The 25,629-nt window shown below is 51.4% G+C and overlaps 1 protein-coding gene across 3 annotated transcripts in view; it reads right to left on the bottom strand.

Moving 5' to 3' along the window:
* Positions 1–25,629, bottom strand: part of TLN1 (talin 1) — a 143,678-nt gene that overhangs the window by 82,037 nt on the left and 36,012 nt on the right. For 2 of the 3 annotated variants that reach the window (XM_065598567.1, XM_065598569.1), the window contains exon 2: positions 6,420–6,583. In XM_065598567.1, the coding sequence (XP_065454639.1) occupies positions 6,420–6,549 (130 nt within the window). In that variant the 5' untranslated portion in view covers positions 6,550–6,583. Of the gene's footprint in view, positions 1–6,419; positions 6,584–9,545; positions 9,679–25,629 lie in introns of those variants that run through there. The other variant, XM_065598568.1, reaches the window with a different exon arrangement.

The raw sequence follows: 25,629 nt of genomic DNA, 5'->3' as shown, positions 1-25,629 counted from the left end.
CCCAACTGTTCCGGCAGCGCTGTGTGAGTATCACTGCAGATGCTGGGCGAGGTGCATTAATCCCGGAGCAGTGGACAAGTCTCAATAAGGGACACTCTCAGTTGGATTTGCTGACTGGATCTGACGGGGCGAAGACAACAAATCCTGCATCTTGGCAGGGGTTAGACCAGATGACCCTTGCAGTCCCTTCTAATCTTATGGTTCTATGATGAACAGGAGTGCTGCAAGCCCAAAGGTCCAGTCTAAGAGCTGAAGAATGGCCACACTGGGTCAGACCAAAGGCCCATTTAGCCCAGTATCCTGTCTGCTGACAGTGGCCAGTGCCAGGTGCCTCAGAGGGAATGAGCAGAACAGGGAATCATCAAGTGACCCATCCCCTGTCGCCCATTCCCAGCTTCTGGCAAACAGAGGCTACTGACACCATCCCTGCCCGTCCTGGCTAATAGCCATTGATGGACCCGTCCTCCATGAACGTATCTAATTTTTTTTTAACCCTGTTACAGTTTTGGCCTTCACAACATCTTTTGGCAAGGAATTCCACAGCTTGACTGTGCATTGAGTGAAAAAATACTTCCTTATGTTTGTTTTAAACCTGCTGCCTGTTCATTTCATTTGGTGACCCCTAGTTCTTGTGTTATGAGTAAATAACACTTCCTTATTTAATTTCTCCACACCAGTCATGATTTTATAGACCTCAATCATATCCGCCCCCTTAGTCATCTTTTCCAAGATGAAGAGTCCCAATTTTATTAATTTCTTCCCATATGCCAGCCGCTCCATACGCCTAATCATTTTTGTTGCCCTTTTCTGAACCTTTGCCAATTCCAATATATCTTTTTTGAGATGGGGCAACTACATCTTCACACAGTATTCAAGGTGTGGGCGTACCATGGATTTATATAGAGGCAACATGATATTTTCTGTCTTATTATCTATCCCTTTCTTAATGGCTCCTAACATTCTGTTTGCTTTTTTGACTGCCGCTTCACACTGAGTGGATGTTTTCAGAGAACTATCCACAAGGACTCCAAGATCGTTCTTGAGTGGTAATAGCTAATTTAGACCCAATTATTTTATATGAATAGTTGGGATTATGTTTTCCAATGTGCATTACTTTGCATTTATCAATACTGAATTTAATCTGCCATTTTGTTGTCTAGTCACCCAGTTTTGAGAGATCCTTTTGTAGCGCTTCGCAGTCTGCTTTGGACTTAACTATCTTGAGTAGGTTTGTATCATCTACAAATTTTGCCACCTCACTGTTTACCCCTTTTTCCAGGTCATTTATGAATATGTTGAATAGGACTGGTTCCAGTACAGACCCCTGCGGGACACCACCTCTCTCCAGTCTGAAAACTGACCATTTATTCCTACCCTTTGTTTCCCATCTTTTAACCAGTTACTGATTCCTGAAAAGCACCGCCCCTCTTATCCCGTGGCAGCTTACTTTGCTTAAGAGCCTTTGGTAAGGGACCTTGTCTTTCTGAAAATTTAAGTACACTATATCCACTGGATCCCCTTGTCCACATGCTTGTTGACCCCCCCCAAAGAATTTTAGCAGATTGGTGAGGCGTGATTTCCCTTTACAAAAACCATGTTGACTCTTCCCCAACAAATTATGTTCATCTATGTGTCTGACAATTCTGTTCTTTACTATAGTTTCAACCAATTTCCCCGGTTCTGAAGTCAGACTTACCGGCCTGTAATTGCCGGGATCCTCTCCAGAGCCCTTTTTAAAAATTGGCATCACAGTAGCTAACCTCCCGTCATCTGGTACAGAAGCTGACTTAAATGATAGGCTACAAACCACAGTTAGTAGTTCTTGTGACACTGCACTCCATATTTTTATAAAAGTATGTTTGTAAGTGTGGATATGATGTAACTAGAATATGCTTTATGCAAAGGGTCTCTTGTAAGGTATCATTACAAAGCTTATAATCTACTGAGTATGGTCATCCTATTTGTATGAATGTATCATTCTTGTATCTGAATCTAGGAATATGAAATATAACTCTGAGGTCCTATTGTAATGATGCAAAGTGTGGGCCATTAATGGTGGCTTAGAATCTTGATGGCTCCCATCAACTAGGACAATTGGTTGTAAATGGCTGTTTATTTGTAAGCCTTCCTGTATACCTGGGTGCCAGCCAGTGAGTAATGAAGTCTCACAGGACATGTGAACATGTCACGATACTGGAATCCATCTTAAACCTGGTGTTTTTCCATTTAGAAGGAGGGGTGGAAACCCAGAGAGAGACAAAGGATTCCCGCCTTGTGCCAAAGCTATAAAAGGGGGTGGAACAGAACAAAGGCGGCCAGTCATGAGAAATCCCCTTTATCACCACCTGAGCTGGAACTAACAAGAATTGTACTGGGGAAAGGATTGCACCCAGACTAAGAGATGTTCACAGACTAGACTCCTTCTGAGGGTGAGATTTCCCTGTATTCAGTTTCTTAAATGTACTAGGCTTAGACTTGCCGGTTTTGTTTTATTTTGCTTGGTAACTTCCTTTGTTCTGTCTGTTATTACTTGAAATCACTTAAATCCTACTTTTTATACTTAATAAAATCACTGTTGTGTATTATTAAATCCAGAGTAAGTGATTAATACCTGGGGGAGCAAACAGCTGGGGAGGGATAGCTCAATGGTTTGAGCATTGGTCTGCTAAACCCAGGGTTGTGAGTTCAATCCTTGAGAGGGCCATTTAGGGATCTGGGGCAAAAATCTGTGTGAGGATTGGTCCTGCTTTGAGCAGGGGGTTGGACTAAATACCTCCTGAGGTCCCTTCCAACCCTGATATTCTATGATTCTATAGCTATCAGTGTTATAGAGGGCAGACAGTTTATGAGTTTACCCTGTATAAGCTTTATAAAGAGTAAAACGGATTTATTTGGGGTTTGGATTCCATTGGGAGCTGGAGATAGGAGCACTTAAGCTGTTTTCAGTTAAGTCTGCAGCTTTGGGGGTCTGTGTTGCAGCAGGCTTGCGTGTCTGGCTCAACAAGGCAGGGTTCTGGAAGACCAAACTGGCAGAGAAAACGGGCTCAGAGGTAGTCTCAGCACATCAGGTGACAGTCCCAAGGGGGTCTCTGTGACCGAACCCGTCACAGTTCTGCAATTTCACATTTGAGTTCCTTCAGAACTCTTGGGTGAATACCACCTGGTCCTGGTGACTTATTCCTGTTTAGTTCATTAATTTGTTCCAAAACCTCCTCTAATGACACTTCAATCAGGAGCAGTTCCTCAGATTTGTCACCTAAAAAGAATGGCTCAGGTTTGGGAATCTCCCTCACATCCTCAGCCGTGAAGACTGATGCAAAGAATTAATTTAGTTTCTCTGCAATGGCCTTATCGCCCTTGAGTGTTCCTTTAGCATCCCAATCGTCCAGTGGCCTCACTGGTTGTTTAGCAGGCTTCCTGCTTCTGATGTACTTAATTTTTATTTATATTTTGCTAGTCTTTTGCTATCTGTTCTTCAAATTCTTTTTTTGGCCTTCCTCATTATATTTTTATACTTCATTTGCCAGAGTTTATGCTCCTTTCTATTTTCCTCAATATGATTTAACTTCTACTTTTTAAAGGATGGCTTTTTGTCTCCCACTGCTTCTTTTACTTTGTTGTTTAGCCATGGTGGCACTTTTTTGGTTCATAGAATCATAGAATATCAGGGTTGGAAGGGACCTCAGGAGGTCAACTAGTCCAACCCCCTGCTCAAAGCAGGACCAACCCCAACTAAATCATTCTGATTCTCTTACTGTGTTCTTTAATTTGGGGTACACATTTAAGTTGAGCCTCTATTGTGGGGTCTTTTAAAAGTTTCCATGTAGCTTGCAGGGATTTCACTTTTGGCGCTGTACCTTTGAATTTCTGTTTAACTAACTCATTTTTGTGTAGCTCCCCTTTCTGAAATGAAATGCTACAGTGTTGGGCTGCTGTGGTGTTTTTTCGCCACAGGGATGTTAAATTGAATTACATTATGGTCATTATTACCAACCGGTCCAGCTATATTCACCTCTTGGACCAGACCTTGTGCTCCACTTAGGACTAAGCATTGCCTCTCCTCTGGTGGGTTCCAGGACTAGCTGCTCCAAGAAGCCGTCATTTAAGGTGTCAAGAAACTTTATCTCTGCATCCCGTCCTGAGGTGACATGTACCCAGTCAATATGGGGATATCTGAAACCCCCAATTTTATTGAGTTTTATATTTTTATAGCCTTTCTAATCTCCCTGAGCATTTCACAGTCACTATCACCATCCTGCTGAGGTGGTCGGTAATATATCCCTACTGCTACATTCTTCTTACTAGAGCGTGGAATTACTCTCCAGAGAGATTCTGTGGTACAGTTTGGTTCATTTAAGATTTTTTACTTTGTTTGATTCTACGCTTTCGTTCACATATAGTGCCCCTCCCCCACTAGCACGACCTGTTCTGTCCTTCCGATATATTTTGTTCCCTGGTATTACTGTATCCCACTGATACGTTTCTCTGATGCTTGTTATATCAAAATCCTCATTTAATACAAGGCATTCTAGTTCACCCATTTTATTATTTAGACTCCTAGCCTTTGTAAAAAAGCACTTTAAAAACTTGTCACTTTTTAGCTGTCTGCTATTACATGATGTAATTGAATGGGGCTTTTTTTCATTTGACTGTTTCTCATCAGATCCTAGCTGTATTTTATCATCTTCCATCCTCTCCTCCTTACTAGGACATAGAGAATCTCCATTAATAGATCCTCCTCTAAGGGATGTCTTTGTCTACACCACGTGCTCCTCTGCACCTGTCGGCTTTCCCCCAGCCCTTAGTTTAAAAACTGCTCAATGACCTTTTTAATTTTAAGTGCCAGCAATCTGGTTCCATTTTGGTTTAGGAGGAGTCCATCCTTCCTGTATAGGCTCCTCTTTTCCCAAAAGTTTCCCCAGTTCCTAATAAGCCTAAATCGCTCCTCCCTACACCATCGTCTCATCCACGCGTTGAGAATGTACGAGGCGGTGAAGCTGTGTAGCTTACCCTGGAGGAAGAGCGAGACCCCTACAGGGTCAGGCTCACTGATGGGCTCTAGCACCAATCTGTGACACACCCCAACCCCTGCGACCCTAGCTCTGCCAGTGCACCCCAACGCCCATGCTCTCAACAGCTCTGCCAGTGGATCCCAGTCCTCCCATACCCAGCCTTCCTACACTTCAACATAATTCTGCTTTTACATAGTTGCCATTCACTCTAGACACTGGTGGGAGCTGGGTTATAGGACAGGTGCGGGGGAGGAACCGTAATAGAAACATTTGTATGTGAGGGAGTGAAGACCTCAGGGAGATGCTTTCCCCGCTTGCAGCTGGGAGGCCTGGGTAGAGAAGTGGGGAAGGGGCCAGGTGGGAGCATGACTGGGTCAGAGGAATGGCTGAAGGGGGGGGGGGGGCTGAAACAAGGCTGGTGGGGCCCAGCTGATGTGTGTATTTGTGAGGCTCAGCATGCTAATCGCAGGACATGATACGTACGACTGTCTAAACAGGACTATGAGCCGCTAACAACAACATCTTTTCCTGTTAAAAACTCAATGGCAAAAAGCGCTGTTAACGCAGAATGATGGTTGCTTGGTGGTGTCTCATCCCCTGCAGAATACTGAGCTGAGCTACCGCAGACCCTCTGAAAACCAGGAAATGCAGTTTGCCCCCTTGACTAATACCCCCGCAGCTGCTGAAACGTACAAGCTCTTCACCTCCTTTTACAGCCCATTCGTTCTCAGCCACAGGATTCCCTTGAGCACTATTAAGGGACGAAATGTGGGGGCAGGGGAAGGTTTCCTGTGCCACTTCCCCCTCTGTCCCCTTGGTGCTGGCGGTGGCCAATGGGAATTATTTGGATACCCTCTGTCATGGAGTCACAGGTCCAGTGCTCTCTCTGAGGTCCTGTAATCGTCCCAGAGAGCACCCCTTTAGAGTGTGAACCGCCTGTGGGTCCCACTCTCTTGCTGGGGTAAGCCCCTGGGCTTCACCATTGCTTTTGGCCATAAAAATCCAGTAACGTTCTCACTCGTGCCACGTGGGATACATGCAGAAAGGGGAACGAACCTGCCCAAAGCTGCCGAGCCAGGACTAGACCTCAGCGGTTGCAAACGCTAAACCTCAGGATACAGGGCACAGCATTGACAGGAATCTGAAGGGCGTCAAGCCCCAGAAAGACTTGGCATTATTTGGGGTGGTATCTGGGGGCATAACGAGGAACGGGTGGAGTTAAGGGGAAATCCAGCTGGAGCAGCCGCAAGATGCGTCAAGCTGAGGATTGGTCTCCCAGCTGGGAAGGGAGCCCCACTGCTGGGGATAAGTAACCCCTGGGCAAAGTGATGGTTCTGGCTGGGGACAGGGACCTGATGGGAGTTTTCCATCTCTACCCCCTGCGCCTCTGGGGGTCCTGTCACTTACGCTGCCCCATTTGTGCCTCAGGCACGCGCTCCCGGATGATCCGACAGGCGTCGTACACCATGGTGGAGGGTTCAAACTGCATGGTCTTCACCACATTGCCAATGCTGATCTTCAGCGATAGGGCAACCATGGTGGCGGCTGGACGGTCCCCACTCCTGCTTCACCTGCCAAAGAAAAGTCACAGCCGATCAGTCCCCATTACTGCTACCCAGACCAATTCCAACCCTCACAACGGTTCTGGGGACTGCCCCGTCCCCCCAGAAAGCCAGGTACAGGATGCTATAATCCCACAGGCTCAAGGAGAAGAGCTCTGTCTCACTGCACAGACCCCTGCAGCACCAGGGTGCAGTAAACAAAGGATCACCTCCTACTTTTCCCTTCCCCCTCCTGGGGTGACCTTTTGCTTCCTGTCCTCTGGGGAATGGCTCCCTAACTACAGGCAATGGTTGTGCCCTTCATTTAAGGGCCTGTGGAAAGGGTTTGCTTTTCCCTCCAGGGGCAGAGGGTCCTGTGAGCTGCTCACACCCCAGGAGACTCTCTCTAGGACACAGCTGGCAGCCTGGGTAAAGGATCCAGCCCTTCTCCAATTCATGCCAGGGCCCAGAGAGCCCTGTACGCCTTGGCGGGGCGAGGGCAGCATGCTCGGAAGGTCCTTCACAACCATACGGACGGCATGGTTTTAGCAGAAGCCCCAAATCTGCAGCAGTACCACGGGGCAGCTTTGCCCGAGAGCTGCTGGGGCCATCTGTCCCAGTCAGGATCATCCCCTCTACCATACAGATGGACGCACAGAGTTCAAGGAAGGGTAAGGAACTTGTCCCCAAGATCACCAAGTGAGCCATGGACAGTGACTGTCACGTCTGTGCGGGGAAGGAGATGACTATAGCGGTTACTTGGTAGTGACGCTGTCATCCTGGAGGAAGCGACTGCACAGGGAGCACAGGCCGATAAGATGGGGAGGGTGAGAGGGAACAAATTATAAATAAAAGCTGCCATGACACAGAAGCCACAAGAGGAAAACCAAGCTCAAACCACGCGCCAGCAGGGCCCTGCCTGTGCTGCCCTGTCTTCCTTCTCAGGGGTTTCTCAAAGGTCTCCCCATGACATCCACCTGTGCTAAGGAGTCATAAACAAGAGGGTTGTGGCCTCACACCCGTTCCCTGGAGCACGTGCAACATGCAGCCACATCTCCCAGAAAGAAAGGACCCAGAGAGAGAGACAAGCCTGTCTGCTCAGAGATGGGATGGGAGGGAGTGATAAGAGAGAGCTGGTTAACATGGCGCCCCACGTACCCTCTCGGCTAACATGGGAACAAGGGGTCAGTCACCAAAACTAAACGGAGATGAATTTAAAACGGAGCAAGGAAAATGATTTTTATACAATGCATAGTTTACCTGTGGAACTCTCTGCCACAAGAGCTCATTGAGCCAAGAGAACGAGAACAGCCAGTTACATTCAATAGGATCAAAATAACGAGCTGTAACACCCCCACCCCCCCGACTCAAGGCATGAGGCACCCTAACGGCCAGGTTAAAGGGACACTTCCCCACAGGCTGCGTTATTCCACAGTTGTTCCAACCCAGCCCTAGACTGGGGGGATGGGATGGGACCTTCCCCTCTAAGGCACTGGTCTGACCCCTCTCAGGGCAGCCAGCCGCTTGGCATGGGGGCTAGGGCAGCACCCAGCAGTGGGGAAAGCCAAGGAGTTGAGGAATTAACGGTCAGAGTCTCAGAGCCAGAGGAGAGCTGCTAATGGCAACAGAGAGAGTTAGAAAAGGGGAAACATCTTGGGTGTGAAAAGGAAGCACAGACCCCTCAGATCTCCTCACTGCCCCTCCCCCAGAGAACCCCGCCCCCCCCCCCCCCACACACACACACCTCCAGATCCTGGGAGCTACCCCCAAATCTACACACACAAATCCTGGGGAGACACCCATTGCTCCCGCCTCCGCCACAGGACACCACACAGGGCTCAGCTATATTCTGTATGTCGACACCGACGCTGCCTCCTCCCTGCCCATCTTGACCGTGTTCACTTCCCCCCAGGCCAGGCACTTCCCCAGAGGCAGCAGTTGCCTGGAGCCAGACTCCCTCCAGGGGCTCAGCCCAGGCCACGGGGCTTGCTCCATTAGCAGGGTCTGTGTTTCTCCCTGCCAGGGTGGGGCATCAGACCCAGCCGCTGTGGGGGGTGGGAAGGGGGAGGAGGGGGGAGCAGGCAGCCGGGCGGCGGCCTGATGGGCAGTGACGGGGGCTGCGAGAGCGAGGGGAGAGCGGTGAGGGCTGGAAGAGCTAGGAGCTGAACCTGCTGTCGGTGACTGCAGGTGCCTGCAAGGGAGCAGGCCGGTCAGAGAGCTTGTGTGAGGGGCTGAGGGGAGGGCGATCTGGGCCTGGCTTGGGGCAGGAAGGACAGCCCAGCAAGGCCCCATCTCCAGCAGATGGGGACCCAGTGATTCCATTGCGCACGGGGGGCAGACGAGACAGGAATGAAGCACTCTGGGGATCCTACAGGCTGTCCCAGAAGCTACAGGGCCATACAGAGGGTACTCAACCTGCAGGGGCCATCAGGGCAGAAAAATAACCTACCCTAGAGCCTCCCCCGCGGGTGGTGCAAGCCCTGGGGACTAAACTGTCCTCTCCTGCCAGAGACCCCGCCAGGGTGACCATCACTAGAGGCTGCTGTGAGATGCAACACTGGGTGCCAAGCCTCTACCCATCATGGGAAGCAGGCATCAGCCAGTGCCACTGAGCCAGGCTGTCCCAGACTGGAGGCTCCAGACCCTGCCAGGGCTGCTCCACCCCCACTTCCTTAGTGGGAGCTCGAGCACATTGTGAGCTCAGAGACCCCCCAGAGACCCCCTGCCCAGCTGGAGGCTGGAAGCCACTTTCCCTCCTGGCCGCCACAGAGCGTGTCAAGTTCACCAGGCCCCAACCAGTCAGAAAGCAGGAGGGAAGAGCCCCCAGGCCTCAGCAGCACCCCTCACCTCTGCAGGGCGGGTGTCAGGGAGGGTTTTCAAGGCGTGCAGCTGGTGATAGTACGACATGCTGACACCACTCCCACGACACACTTGTGTACCTTCCGCCCTCAGTAACCCGCAGACCCACGAGTCAGCGTCCCACCCTGCTCACCTCTCCTTGGCCACAGTCAGGCTCGCCCGCCCTAGCTGCAAGGAGCTCGCTGAATCAGTGTGGAGGAAGCTGCAGGCCCCCGTGGTTTGCCAGCACAGGCGCTGAGCAGTGTCAACAGCCTGCAAACAAACCCTACCCCCTCCACTCTGATATGCAGCTGCCGATTTCCTGCCACAAGCAGATGTTGAATTCTGGGTAAGTTCCAGCTCTTCTGAGCGCAACATGCTGCCTGCAAGCAATCATCTGCATTAGCAGGTGAGAGGAGCTGCGGCTCAAACCTCCCCCAACCCTGGGGGGGGTACTGGGGGCCAGACTGGGGATGGAGTGAAACATGGTACCCTGCCCACAAACGGCACCCTGCAGCCACCCAGGGCAGACAGGACACACTTGCTCACAGGGAAGTGGGTCACCCTCATGCAGACATGAACACTTGGTTCTGCCTGAAGGCTGATGGTTTCACACACAACAGTGAAAGGTATTATAGGGTTTTAAATGACTGCCCATCACCACAGTACCTAAGCGCTGGCCACTGCAGAGACAGCCACGATCCCTGCCCCAAAAAGCTCACGGCACAAAGGAAGGGATGGGGCAGAGCGTAGTGACGGCCTGGGCCTGGCAGATCGACGGCTCTGCAAAGACTTTGCGCAGGAACTGCCCCAGCCCCACTGCCCGGCCGAGGACACAAGCAGTCACCTGTGCTGCTACAGTGCAGGTGTCAAAGGTGCATCACGGCAAGCCAGGGTCATATGGGAACCTTAACAGTGGAATTTCCTGACTTCTGCCTGGCTTGGCTCTCAGCTTCCTTCACCAAAGGAGTGAGTGGAGGAATGGGGGGACGCATGGAAATCCACCAGACTGGACCCGATGCTGAGACACCCCAGTATGATCACTGTGCGTGCTGCACCCATTCCAGCCTGAGCCAATCTCCACACGAAGGGGCACTCAGCCCCCCAGGTAGCGCAGGCAGCATCAGAACCAAACCCCACCCGGCGCCCGTTTCAGGCAGCGCGGGGGAAGTCTGAGGGCAGGGACTGCGTCCGCGTGTACATGCAGCCTCTAGCCCAGAGGGACACTGGGCACCGTAGTGAACAAGAGTGAGAACGGATCTCTGCGACACACTGACAGCACCTCGAATTCACAACAGCTCGGCAGCACCCCCTCTCGCCCCAAGGGACACTTTGCCATCTGCTGAGTTCACTCTCCCCACCTGTGGTGGGGACGCCACAGACGCAGCCAGAAAACCGCTCTCATCGGGGAAGTGGGGGTGGATAAACCAATTCTGCAGAGTTTAAGCTTTCATGAAAGTTTGTTTCTAGCCTTCCAGTGTGACTTTGCTATGGGTCAGGGCTGGGAGGCCGCAGGCAGGCAGCTCCGCCTTCTCTGCATCTCAGAGCTTCCGGAGCAGCTGAGAGGAAAATGAACAAGAGAGTTTGGTTTCTCAGCTACTGTGGTGGCAGGGACACTGGCACCCCAAGTTCCAGGGCTACCAGGGAGCTCTCAGCTGTGTATATACACACACATTATATATATATATATATATACATATATACACACACACACACACACACACACACACACACACACTTACACTTTTTTTTTTTTTTTTTTTAAACCATGTCATCCACTGCTCCCTTGGAGAGCCACCCAGCCACAGCCCTGTTGCAACTCCCAGACAGCCTGCCCTGCCGCCCACTGAATTACACAGCCCCCTGTAATCCCACAGCCCTGCTGTAAACCCCTAACCCCCAGCCTTCCCTCCCTCTGCAATCCCACAGCCCTGCTATAAACCCCTAACCCCCAGCCTTCCCTCCCTCCACCCTGAGCTACACAGCCCCCTGTAATCCCACAGCCCCCTGTAAACCCCAACCCCCAGCCTTCCCTCCCTCTGCCCTGAGCTGCACAGCCCCCTGTAACCAAAACCCTATTCCTCAGCAGAAGGAGAGCGCCTTTTTAGCCACACTCCAAAGCACAGTACAGGCCCTTTGGTGCAGACCCTGCTCTGGCCCCCAGACAGCAATGCTGTCAGTCCCAGGCAGGTTTGGGTTATTTATTTGCAAATCCCTTTCTCAAGCGGAACATTGCTCAGAGGAGTTGTCTGCTGTGCATGCATGCTGAGCGGAGCAGACTCCATACATGTTTACACTGCAGTGGGAGATGTGACTGCACCACACGCAGACAGACCCGAGCTAAAGCAGTGAACCCGTAGCAGCACAGGTTCACTGTGGGCTAGCCGCCCGAGTTCGTACCTAGAGCCCTGGGTGGCCTTGTGTAGCCGGCACCCAAGCCCGTGTGGCAACAGCAAGGGGGGCACGGCCCAGAGAACAGTGGAACTCTGTGCACATGGGAGTAATGGCTACTGCTGCCTCTCATCCCACCTGCTGGAGTACAACTGGGTGGGGCACAGAAAAAGCACACAGCGAAGTGACACAGGACAGGAAGTGAAGGAGAATCCTGTATCCAAATCACACTTCCATGGGGATTTGGGGAGACAAAATGGAATCTCAGCAGCTGGGATCAGGCCAGGACATTCAGGGGAGTGATTCCTATTCCCAGGGCAATACCACGAGATCTGGACCGGGACTTCAGACAGCACCTCCAGCAGAAGCCTATAGCCACACCACTCCTTGCAACACCCGATCCGTGCTGCTGGTCTCCCATCTAGATACTGGCATGCGCTCACCTGCTTAGCTTAAATGGCAGGGCACAAACCCTAGTGACGCTCTGACACCCCCGCAGAGAGCAGCGGCCTCCTCCCACTCCCCACACAGGGGTCCCTAGCTAATCCAGTTCCCAGGAGAGCAGCCAGAGCCTTTTGGGCCGTGATGCACTATCCTTTGTGCAGACCCAGAAACATGCCGTGTTACTGCTCACACCTGCAGCTCAAACCATCGTAAGCCATGTCTCAAAGAGCGATGAGGAAAAGTCATGCCTGACCCTGGGGAAGGAAGACAGCCCTGCACTATGGTCAGGGATGGGCACTGCTGACAAACGCAGCCAGGGGATCAAACCCCAAACACAGTATAGCCCCATCTCCACAGGTCAGACCCCACCCCCATCCCCCAACAGACACCGGCGGGTTCACGGGTAAGCGTTGGTAACGCTGCCCAGTCCGTCAGTCTCTGAGCTGAATGCTCTACATTTGGCCAGTGAGCCCTACCCTCTGGAGAACCAGGTCTCCTCCCGGTCTCAATCTCAGACTTGTAAGGGACCCCACTGTGTCCACGGAGCATTGGCGCTTCTTCCAGTCCTTTGACAGGCTGCCTCTGAGAAACACGCACAAAGCCAGTGGCCGAGCACCATTTGCCGACTGGCACGGAGCAGCCAGAGGCAGAACCTGCCCCAGTTGGGAGTGGCAGGAGTCTCAGAGCTTGAAAGAAAAAATAAAAAGAGCAACGTCACTTCCAATTGATACCATGTCCAACATGCTGCAGTGCGCCTGAATCCTGCAAAAACAGCACAGCAGGCAGTGCCCAACGCCTCTGCTGGGACCGGACGGGACACGGGGCCCCTCTTTCCTCCCTCCCCAGTTAGTTCCTAGGAGTAAGCCGTGACCCTGCTTTCTTCCACAGAGGCACCCACATGATTCACTGCTGTGACCTCCACAAGAAACCAGCCAGCCAACGCCCCATTACAAACACATCAGTTTAACCACCGTGCTACGTATTCTGTATGCTAGGAACGTAGCCAGACGCGCCCATGGTGCTGGGCGCTGCACAGGCTGACAGTAAGCGACTGTCCCTGCCCCCCCAGAGACCAGACAGAGGCAGCAGTGGCACAGCCAGGGGCTGGTCTTCCCACAGTAGGGAAGCTGGAAAGAGCCCAAGGCCAGTGCCAGTGCCCTGCCTGCCCCCTGGACCATGCTACCTTTTAAGTTATCTGGACCATCACCGTCCCCAGTGCTCACCAGGCACGTGGAGGACCCACCCCCTTTACTCGCATCCTTGCCCATTTGTCACACCCATTTGTACTGGCTTTCCATTTAGACGGAGCTCCCTGGATGCACCGCACCTGATCCAGGCCTCTGGCTGCTGCTAGATACAAACACTGCACTGCCAACTCAGCATTTCCTCCTCTCCGGAGCCCTCGCTCACATCCCCCAGAAAGCCAAAGAGAACAGGAGTGAGTCCAATGGCCTGCAGGCCTTGGAGACATGACCCTCTGTCTTCCTGCTCCTCCCTGCCTGCCAGTGTGAACCCTCAGCTGGTGTTTCAGTGTCAGATGCTCTTGCACCCCAATCCAGCAGGCCAGGTGTGGCCTCTATTGAAGAAGTGCTGCCCGGGACCCAAGGGCTGGAGGGCTGCAGCAAGGTGCCTCTCCCTCTATCCCCCCCCCACCCCCCGTCTTGCCTAAAGCAATGAAGCTAAATGCAAAATGCCACCTAACAGTGAAGCTGGGAATGGCAAAAACGGCGGTTGCCACAGCAATGACCAACTCCCACGCGCCGGGCATGCAGCTTCGGACATCCCTGGTCAGAAGCGTGCTGGGAGAGGTTACACCAGTCTGGCTGGAGATGGGAGCCTGGACAGGCTAACCCAAGCAGAGGCATTTGGTCTAACCCCAGCCCCTCAGAAAGGTCCCTCCTCTCCTAACAGGGCCATGGCATGGATAGGAGCTCAGAGAAAACCTAACAGGAGGAGACTAAAAACCCATCACAGGCAACCCGACCCCCAGCTTGTCACAGCAACACCCAGCCGCGCAGCAAGGAGCCCCATCAGAAACCCAGGCTACAATACATGGGGCGGAGGGCAGCCTGCTTACCCTCTGTGCCATGGGGAATGGGCTGAGTGCTTCCAGGCCCAGTCACTGCCCCAGGCAAGGCAAGGCCAGGCCAGGCACTCGAACTCCCAAATGTTTATTTCGCTCCTGGGAGCAGAATCCTGGCCAGGCGGCTGAACTCTCGGCCAGGACCAAGGCCTGCAAGCTCCTAGAGCAACAGCAAAGAAACTCCCCTGCCCAGAGTGGGGCTCAGAGTCCCACCCTGACTTTTAGAGGGGCGGGGTAGAATCTGGGTGTAACAGCAGCTGGCACTGACTGGGCAGTAAAGTGAGGAACCGGCCTGAGCAGAAAGGAGGAAGGCGAGGGGGCCAGGCGGAGGCTGAGGAGGGCCGGGTCTGGAGCAGCAAATCACACTCCCCCGGTATGATCATGGTCAGGGAATTCCCTTCTACTTTGGTTTCCCGGGGACCCCCATGGCTGAGAGACCCGGGGTGGGGTTCTGAGCAGCTCTCCCCTCTCCTGCCCTCCCACATGGAGACATTCCAGCGCTGCATTCCTGAGCACTGCTGCAATGTTTCTGGGAGAGCCTTGCTGGGCGGCCCAGGGCTCCCCATTGGCTCGCCGCAGGTCTGATGAGGCAGGAACCCTAGTTCAGAGGAATGTCAGCAGGGAGGGAGAGAAGAATACGGAGGGAGTGTGTGCGCACATCCCTTCCCAAATCACAAACTCCGCCAGCCCTCCCCAACCCCTGCAGCACCTCCCCAACCACAGCACTCCCCTCAAACCCCTCCACACACCCCCACAACCCCTGCAGCACCTCCCCCACCACAGCACTCCCCCCAAACCCCTCCACACACCCCCACGGCACCCCCATAACCACACACACCCTGCAGCACCTCCCCCCTACCCCAGCGCTTCTCCCAAACCCCTCCACACACTCCCACGGCACCCCCATAACCACACACACCCTGCAGCACCTCCCCCCTACCCCAGCGCTTCTCCCAAACCCCCACAACCCCTGCAGCACCTCCCCCACCACAGCACTCCCCCCCCAAACCCCTCCATACACCCCACGGCACCCCCATAACCACACACACCCTGCAGCACCTCCCCACACCGCAGCGCTTCTCCCAAACCCCCACACACCCTGCAGCACCTCCCCCCACCGCAGCGCTTCCCCCAAACCCTTCCACACACCCCACGGCACCCCCATAACCACACACCCCCTGCAGCACCTCCCCCCAACGCGCTTCTCCCAAACCCCTGCAGCACCTCCCCCACCACAGCACTCCCCCCCCAAACCCCTCCACACCCCACAGCACCCCCATAACCACACACCCCCTGCAGCACCTCCCCCCACTGCAGTGCTCCTCCCAAACCCCTCCCCACGGCACCTCCACAACCCCTGCAGCACCTCCCCCACCACAGCACTCCCCCCAAACACCCCACGGCAACCCCATAACCACACACACCCTGCAGCACCTCCCCTCCCCAAATCACTCCCCCACCCTCCACACACCCCACAGTACCCACCGACACCCCCTCCCAAATCACACAACCCTGCCCCAAGGCCAGAAGGGATCATCATGATCATGTAATTTGATCTCTTGCACATCACAGGCCACAGAAACTCACCCACCCAACTTCTGCATAGGCCCAGAACCTCTGGTTCAGTTACTGAAGACCTCAAAATTTGATTTAAAGGCTTCAAGTTAGGGAGAGTCCACCATTTACTGTAGTGCAATCCAGCAAGTCTCTGCGCCCTATGCTGCAGAGGAAGGCGAAACCCCCCCCCAGGGATTCTGACAATCTGATCTGGGGGTAAATTCTTTCCTGACACCAAATATGGAGATGTTAGACTCTGAGCACCACCAAGCAGACACCTGGGGAAGAATTCTCTGTAGTAACTCAGAGCCCTCCCCACTTAGCAAATAGCATCCCATATCTCCAATGGCCAGAGAACAGCAGTCGCAGCTAGGCCATATGCCATATAGGAGCTCATCATACCGTTCCCTCCATAAACATAGCTTGAAGTCTTAAAATAAGTTAGGTCTTTTGCCCCCACTACTTGCCTTGGGAGGCTGTCCCAGAACTGCACCCCCATGAGGGTTAGAAAAATTTCATGCCTAAACTTATTGATGGCCAGTTTATACCAATTTGTTCTTGTGTCAACACTGGCACTTAAATAACTCCTGTCTCCCTCAGTGTTTACCTTGCCGATGTATTTAGAGAGAGCAATCCTATCTCCCCTCAGCCTTTGTTTGGTTAGGCTAATCAAGCCAACATCCCTAAGTCTCGTTCTGTAAGGTAAAAAGAACAGGAGTACTTGTGGCACCGTAGGCCTGGTCCACACTAACCCCCCACTTCGGACTAAGGTACGCAAATTCAGCTACGTTAATAACGTAGCTGAATTCGAAGTACCTTAGTCCGAACTTACCGCGGGTCCAGACGCGGCAGGGAGGCTCCCCGTCGATGCCGCGTACTCCTCTCGCCGAGCTGGAGTACCGGCGTCGACGGCGAGCACTTCCGGGATCGATCCCAGAACATCGATTGCCTGCCGCTGGACCCGGAGGTAAGTGTAGACGTACCCTTAGAGACTAACAAATTTATTTGAGTATAAGCTTTCGTGGCTACAGCCCACTTCATTGGATGCATAGAATGGAACACACAGAAAGAAGATATTTATACATACAGAGAACATGAAAAGGTGGAAGTAGCCAGACCAACTGTAAGAGACCAATCAACTGAGACGAGCTATCATCAGCAGGAGAAAAAAAACCTTTGAAGTGATAATCGTGTTTTTTTTCCTCCTGCTGATGATAGCTCATCTCAATTGATTGGTCTCTTACAGTTGGCGAAGGACAGCGAGGGAGCTGACCCGACCAGTTAAGGAAGAGGCACCCCGGGTTAAACTAGCAGCACCAAGCCCTAAAGTTCGGGTGACTGGGCCACCAGGAGGGCCCAGGTGGAAAAAGAGAGAGGCTGAAGGCCCATCAGAGGCCACAAAGAGTTGGAGCACTGAGGGAGAAGAGGATCGTGATGTTAGACTGCCCAAACCAAGAGACCGGGGAACGCCTAGGGCTCCATGCAGATGTTATGCCTGCGGGGAGTGGGGACACATAGCTGCACAGTGTCCCAATGCTGAGGAGTCTATGCAGTGTAACCTGGGGAACTAGGAAGATCCATGCTCCCTAATCCACCTTGTGGGGGTCTCACTAACCCCACATATGTATACCAGACCAGTGAAACTAAACGGGGTAGGGACCACGGCACTGGTTGATTTGGGGAGTGCTATCACGCTTATCTCAGGGAAGCTTGTGGAGTGTAGCCAGCTGCTGCAGGCTAAACGTACGGGGATAACATGTGTCCATGGGACAGTTAGTTACTACCCCACCATCCCAGTAAAAATCGAGATCCAAGGGAACACTACTGTGGTAGCAGCAGGTGTAGTCCCTAAACTCCCATACCCGGTGCTCATAGGGAGGGACTTCCCAGGGTTTAGAAACTTACTCCCAGTAGGGGGATTGGAGAAAGATGGGGACCCTAAACTTGATGAGGCATCCACAGCAGACTGTCAACCCCCAATCTTCTCTGAAATATCCCCAGATTTGTTCTCCACTCCCAGACAGGGTAGAAAGACAAAAAGGGAAAGGAGGGCAGCTAAGGCCTTGGGAACCCGAATACTGACTCAAAGCCAGAGGGTTGCTCTTGTAGGTAGGCAGACCCGCGCAGCTGAAAAGGAGGCCACGCAGGAGGGAGAAGCACCTGAGTCTGACCCCCACCCTAATGCTTCTGAACCAGTAGAGGCAACAGAGACTGGGCCCCTAGATCTTGGGCAGATTAGCCCTGGGAGAGGAAATTTTGGACGGGATCAGGCAGAAGACCCAAGGTATGACAACATTAGGAAGGAGGTGACTGAAATAGATGGGGTCCCCGGGGAAGGGAAAACCCAGGGACCAGGACCCTACTTCATAATGAACAAGGATCTCTTATACCGGGTCGCCCCAGTACAGGGGCAGAAGGTACAGCAGATCCTAGTACCTCAAAAACACCAGAATGCTGTATTAAGTCTTGCTCATAGTCATCTTTTGGGGGGGGCATGAGTCCTACGACGGTTCTTCTGGCCCGGAGTACATGAAGAAGTGCGGAGGTACTGTGCCTCCTGCCCGGAGTGTCAGCTGCACAGTCCCCATCCCCACTTGAGGGCACCTTTAGTACCCCTTCCCATCATAGAGGTCCCCTTCGAGCTAATAGCCATAGACCTAGTGGGACCCCTGCAGAACACGGCCTCTAAAACTATAGCCAAAGAGCTGGTGGGGATCTTTGCCCGAATGGGGCTACCAAAGGAGATATTAACTGACCAAGGAACCCCATTTATGTCGAAGCTGATGAAGGACCTCTGTACGCTGCTCCATATACATACCCTGAGAATTTCGGTCTACCATCCACAGACTGATGGGTTGGTAGAAAGGTTTAACCGAACCCTCAAGGCTATGATAAGGAAGGTGGTAAGTCGGGACGGAAAGGATTGGGACACCCTACTACGCTACCTTATGTTCGCTATCCGGGAGGTACCTCAGGCCTCAACTGGGTTTTCCCCCTTCAAGTTATTATACCGGCGTCACCCCTGCAGCATACTAGATATCGCCAAAGAGATCTGGGAAGAGGAACCCAATGAGGGGAGAAATATAATAGAGCATGTAATGCAGATGCGAGACCGGATAGCCCGGGTTACCCCTATTACACGGGAACATTTGGAGAAGGCCCAGGAGGCCCAGCGAATCCATTACAATCGCCAGGCAAAAGTGCGACAGTTCCAACCAGGGGATCGGGTTATGGTGTTGGTACCCACGGCAGAAAGCAAGCTTCTGGCCCAATGGCATGGGCCCTATGAGGTGGTTGAACCCGTGGGGGAAGTAACCTACAAGGTGCGGCAGCCAGGACGCAGAAAACAAGAACAGATTTATCATGTTAACCTTCTGAAACCCTGGCATGCACAAGAGGCATGCACAACGGTCCAAAAAGACCTAACCCAGGAAAACAAGCCTTCCAAACAGGTGAGAGTGTCTCCCGATTTAACACCAGACCAGAAGAATGAGGTGTCTGAGATGATCTTCCGGAACCAAGATGTGTTTGACAAAACCGGGTCGAACAACCGAGACATATCACCACATCGTCACGAACCCTGGGGCCAGAGTAATAATGAGGCCCATCGGGTGCCAGCGGCAAAAAGGGAGGAAATAAAAGCAGAAGTAAAAAAAATGCTGGAGTTGGGGACCATCGAAGAATCCCACAGTCAGTGGTCCAGCCCAGTCGTGCTGGCGCCCAAACCTGATGGCACCACAAGATTTTGCAACGACTTCCCGCGACTAAACGAAGTATTCCAGTTCGACGCGTACCCCATACCTCGCATAGATGAGCTAGTGGACCGTCTGGGTAATGCCCGGTACTTGACTACCCTAGACTTGACAAAGGGGTACTGGCAGATTCCCCTTGCGGAAGACGCAAAGGAAAAGACTGCGTTCTCTACACCAGAGGGTCTTTTTCAATATACTGTCCTCCCTTTTGGACTACATGGGGCCCCAGCTACCTTCCAGCGCCTCATGGACAAGCTATTACGCCCGCATAACAGTTATGCTGCTGCCTACTTGGACGATGTGGTCATTCATACCCCAGACTGGGAAACCCACCTGGAGAAGGTGGAGGCAGTCCTCGATACCTTCAGGTGAGCTGGCCTTACAGCAAACCCTGCCAAGTGCGCTGTAGGGTTTACAGAGGCCAAATATCATGGCTACATTGTGGGAAAAGGTCTGGTAAAACTCCAAGTGAACAAGTTAGAGGCCATCCAAAATTGGCCCCGACCAAGTCGCAAGAAACAAGTCTGGGCGTTCCTAGGTGTGGTGGGGTATTACCGACGATTTATCCCCCACTTTGCCACATGGGCAAGTCCCCTGACAGACCTAGTGAAACCCTGTGGACCTGATCTGGTGAGATGGTCTGACGCAGCAGAGGAAGCATTCACAGACCTACGGACTGCCCTCTGTAGTAACCCCGTACTGATAGCCCCTGGTTTCACCAAGGAGTTTATCCTGCAGACGGATGCATCGGAAATAGGGTTGGGGGCCGTTCTATCACAGATGGTCGGGGAGGAGGAACACCCAATTCTATACCTCAGTTGGAAACTCCTTCCAAGGGAACAAAAATATGCAGTGGTGGAGAGAGAATGCCTCGCTGTAAAATGGGCCATGGAAACATTGCGCTACTAGCTCGGGTGCAGATTTGTCCTCGTGACCGACCATGCCCCTCTTGAATGGATGCAGCGAAACAAGGAGAAGAACACAAGGGTGACCAGATGGTTCTTATCCCTCCAACCTTTCCGGTTCCGTGTGCAACACAGAGCAGGGAGCCGTCATGGCAACGCCGATGGCTTGTCACGTGTGCACTGTCTGGCGTCCCAAGCTGCCCAACCCCTTGGCGTTGAGCAGGGGGGAGGGATATGTGACAGACCCAGACCAGTGGGATACAGGAGTCTGGTAGAGGGCAAATATACTGGTCACTGGATGAGTAGTTTTCTATTTCCTGAGTGACCAGAAAAGGGGCTGCACTAGAGTAATCAGGAACCTGCTAGAACCAGTTAAGGCAGGCAGGCTAATTAGGACACCTGGAGCCAATTAAGAAGAAGCTGCTAGAATCAATTAAGGCAGGCTAATCAGGGCACCTGGGTTTTAAAAAGGAGCTCACTTCAGTTTGTGGTGGGAGTGTGAGAAGCTGGGAGCAAGAGGCGCAAGGAGCTGAGAGGGTGAGCTGCAGGAGGACTGAGGAGCACAAGCGTTATCAGACACCAGGAGGAAGGTCCTGTGGTGAGAATAAGGAAGGTGTTTGGAGAAGGCCATGGGGAAGTAGCCCAGGGAGTTGTAGCTGTCATGCAGCTGTTACAGGAGGCACTATAGACAGCTGCAGTGCACAGGGCCCTGGGCTGGAACCCGGAGTAGAGGGCGGGCCCGGGTTCCGCCCAAACCTCCCAATTGACCTGGACTGTGGGCTCTTCCAGAGGGGAAGGTCTCTGGGCTGTTCCCCAACCCACATGGTGAATCTCTGAGGCAAGAAAATCCATCAATAAGCGCAGGACCCACCAAGATAGAGGAGGAACTTTGTCACATTGGATACAACTGAGGTCAAACAAACAGGCCTGTACTTTTCTAGATCACTTTCCCCCTCCTTTCTTAAATACAAGTACTACATTTACAATTCTCCAGGCATAAGGTATGAGCCCCAGGTTTACAGACTCATAAAAAATCCTTGCTCTTGGGCTTGCAGTTTCATGTGCCAGTTGGAATGGAACGGTGCTCAGCATGAAGTTATAGCTAGGGTAAGAAAGTTATTGCCTAAGGATCTGTTGATTGGGAAAGATATTAAAGCTTTGTTCAGTCCAGGTAGCCAGTCACAGGACAGGCATGAGCTTAAACCTGTGTCTATTGTGAGCAATGATTTGCCTGGGGAGAGTTGCTCCAAATGTTTGTCTGTGCAAAAAATCAGTTTGTCTGTGAATGAAGTTTCTGAATGTCTGTCTAATGTCTCAGAAGTGAATCTGGAATTAGATAAAGAGCAGAAAGATCTCATTGGTCAGGAAAATGTTTCTCAGGAGCAGATTAAAGTGGAAGATCAGGTTAAAGCCCTAATTGAGGAAGAAAAGGGTAGATTTTTAATGGGTAATGGATTATTGGCAAGTACAGCTTGTAAAAGGGAACCTGAAAAGGGTAACTATGATTTGCTGGAAGTAGCTCGTGGCCATGTGCCTCGTAAGGAAGCTGCCCCACTCTCCCGGTATTTGTCTGTAACCTGCCCTTTGTGCTGGGACAAGGGAGAGGAGGACAAAAAGTTTAGAGGAGCCTAGGCAGCCTTGTGAGCTGATGGCTTTATCTAGTCAGCAGCTTGGGAAGGCAAGGAGAGTGAGTGGAAGAGGAGTGTCCCTATCCCTTACCTGTGCGGAGAATTGAGAGTGAAAGGAATGTGCCTGTGTCTGTCAGGGGTATTGACTTGGCCCTTGGGGGGAGCAACCCAAGTCTTCACACAGTTGTCTGTGAACAGCCCTGTGTGCTGGGACAAGGGAAATGAGATCCCGAGCTGTGTGTCTGGTAAAGGGGAAGGTCTCTGAAGCAGACAGAAGGGGCCTTTCAGCCTGTGATAGTTGAGAATAGTGCAGTTGTCTCAGAGTTGGTTCTGGATTCAACTAAAGCCCAGGAAGGGAATGGTCCTAAGTTTGTGTCTGCTGGTGAGAATGGCACCGTAACTAGGTTGCATCCAGTTAGTGTCCTAGCAAAATCCCAGAGACCAGACAATTCTGGTGCTTGTATTTTGCCTGTTGCTAATGTGTGGCTGGAAAAGGGTGTAGCAACTCTGGTCAGGGTGATACTCTAGCCAGGGCACAAGGAAAGCATAAAGGTGATCTGATTGTGTTACCTACTGACAGTTTGGATGAATTGATACTCTCAGAAGTTTCCCACCAAAGGCAGCATTGTTACAGCATCCCAGAACGGTGTTTTTTGCAACAGCGTTACACTGTTGACTCATATTTAGCTTGTGATCCACTATGACCCCCGGATTCCTTTCTGCAGGACTCCTTCTTAGGCAACAGAGGGTCCTGTGGCACCTTTAAGACTAACAGAAGTATTGGGAGCATAAGCTTTCATGGGTAAGAACATCACTTCAGATGCAAGTCATCTTTTTAGGGGGAAGTCATTTCCCATGCAAGTCATTTCCCATTTTGTATGTGTGCAACTGATTGTTCTGTCCTAGAGTGGAGTACTTTGCATTTGTCCTTATTGAATTTCATCCTATTTACTTCAGACCATTCCAGTTTGTCCAGATCATTTTGAATTTTCATCCTATCCTCCAAAACACTTGCAACCCCTCCCAGCTTGGCATCGTCCACAAATTTTATAAGTGTACTCAATATGCCATTATCTAAATCATTGATGAAGATATTGAACAGGACTGGATGCAGAATTGATCCATTTGGGACCCCACTCAATGTATCCTTCCAGCTTGACTGTGGACCACTGACGACTACTCTCTGGGAATGGTTTTCCAACCAGTTATGCACGCACCTTATAGTAACTCCATCTAAACTATATTTCTCTAGTTTATGAGAAGATCATGCGAGACAGTAATAAAAGCCTTACTAAAGTCAAGATATATGTCTACTGCCTCCCCCCTATCCACAAGGCTTCTTGTCCTGTACAAAAAAGTTATTAGGTTGGTATGACATGATTGATTTGTTCTTGACAAATCCATACCGATTGTTACTTATCACCTTATTATCTTCTAGGTGTTTGCAAACTGATTGTTTGATTATTTGCTCCATTATCTGAGTACTCAAGTTAAGCTGCCTGGTCTGTAATTCCCCAAGTTGTCCTTATCCTTTTTATAGATTGGTACTATATTTGTTCTTTTCCAATCCACTGGAATCTCTCCCATTTTCCATGAGTTTTCTAAGATAAATCACTCAGATATCTCTTTTTATTTATTTACTATGGGTTTTAATTTCCTTTCAAAGGTCCATCTCCGCTTGGCTTGTGGCAGTTCACTGTTTCTGACCTCCGAGACGTAGCTTTCCTTGATGATCTATTCCTTCTTTCATCCCTTGTAGGCTCGCTCCAAATAACCTATTGGAGATGCTTGTTCATCTAGTTTGGTCTGCAACCTTCCCCTACAAATTTTCTCCCCTTGCTCAGAGTGCAGCTTCTGCAACTTTGACTTAAAGTAATTCCAAGCCTCCTACACATTCAGATCCTTGAGTTCTTCAGTCCAGTCCACTTCCATAACTCCCTTAATTCTTTAAAGTTTGCCCTTTTGGAACTAAGGACCCTAGTTGCAGACCTGTTTACCCTTTTGTTTAGTTTAAAGTGAACTGACTCATGATCTCTCAAGCCAAGGCTGTCCTCTACAACCAATTCTTCTATGAGGTCCTCGCTACTTCCCAATACTGAATCTAAAATAGCTTCACCTCTTGTTAGTTTGGTGACTGTCTACTCTCACATCCAGGAATATCTGGGCCTTACTATTCTTGTCCTCCAATCTATATGTGGGGAATTAGTCCCGTATAATCACACAATTCCCAGTAGTATTTATTTCATTAATATATTTTTTAAATCTATCCATATCGAATCCCAGGCGTCTGTAGCTAAGTTCCCTCTAAGCTGTGTGGTCACGCAGCTGCCTATTAAGCCCTGTCCCTTCCTGCCGTCCCGGCGGGGAAAGACGCTCCTCCCAGCGCAGACCCGCCCCGGCTGGGGGAGAGGAGCCCCTCCCTCGGCCCAGCCCTGCCGCAGCTGCCATGGCCGAGGAGAGGCTCCTCTCCCCTGACCCCGAGCTGCTGCGGCGAGAGAGGGTGGGGGGGGGGGGGGAGTCCTCTCCCCCCACCGCCACCCAAGGGCGGCCTGCACCTCAAACCCCTCATTCCCAGCCTCACCCTAGAGCCCGCAACCACAGCCAGAGCCCTCATCCCCCCACAACCCAACCCCCACTCTGCCCTAACCCCTCGGCCCCCCCCACCCCACTCTGAACCCCTCGGCCCCACCACCATCACATGAACTTTGTTATGTGCACCAATATGGAGGGGATAACAAAATTCATTCCACACATGGATGTAAAAAATTAGAGGGAACACTGATCTGTAGCAGTCTCCAAGCACTATCCCAGTGGAGCATACGTTACCTTTCTTCCCCAAAGCGAATTTGACCAAACAGATTCTGTTTTATCCATTCCAGCACTTCTAATTCCTTTAGAGTCTACTTAATCATTAATATCCAATACTACTCCACTTCTGAACAGCACATACTCTTCAATGCCTGTATTCCAGTCACGACTACTATTCCACCATGTTTTCATTATCACTATAATACCTGGTTTCACTTCCTGCACCAGCAGTTCCTCCATTTTGATACCCAGGTTCCTTACACTGTACAGACATCTTAGTAGTTCCTGCTTGGCTTCAACTAAGATGTCTGTATTGTGGCAACCCCATGCAACCCCCCCCCCCACCCTTTCATCTCACTCCTGCCACACACATGTATCCTCTGAAGCATGGGCACAGTAATGCACACTGGAAAACATAACTGACACATGGCTAGAAAGGGTTAAACATCCTGCAAAACAAATAGCCCACAGAAGACATGTGGGAAGGTAATGTTTGTGTTTTTGTGTATTTACATATATAAGTAGGATTGACGTGTAATCAACAGTCCCTGTCTGTGCTGTATTCTGATATCATTTAAATGAATTGTAAACACGGGATCTCTCAGTATTCATCTCTTTGAAATGTCCTGTGACTGGTGGAGGAAAAAGCAAATGGCCTTATGGTAATTCG

The sequence above is a fragment of the Chrysemys picta genome, chromosome 6 (genome assembly GCF_011386835.1).
Source record: "Chrysemys picta bellii isolate R12L10 chromosome 6, ASM1138683v2, whole genome shotgun sequence".
NCBI classification, from domain to species: domain Eukaryota; kingdom Metazoa; phylum Chordata; order Testudines; family Emydidae; genus Chrysemys; species Chrysemys picta.
Note: the sequence above shows the minus strand (reverse complement) of the source record. Positions and strands in the feature narration are given on the sequence as shown.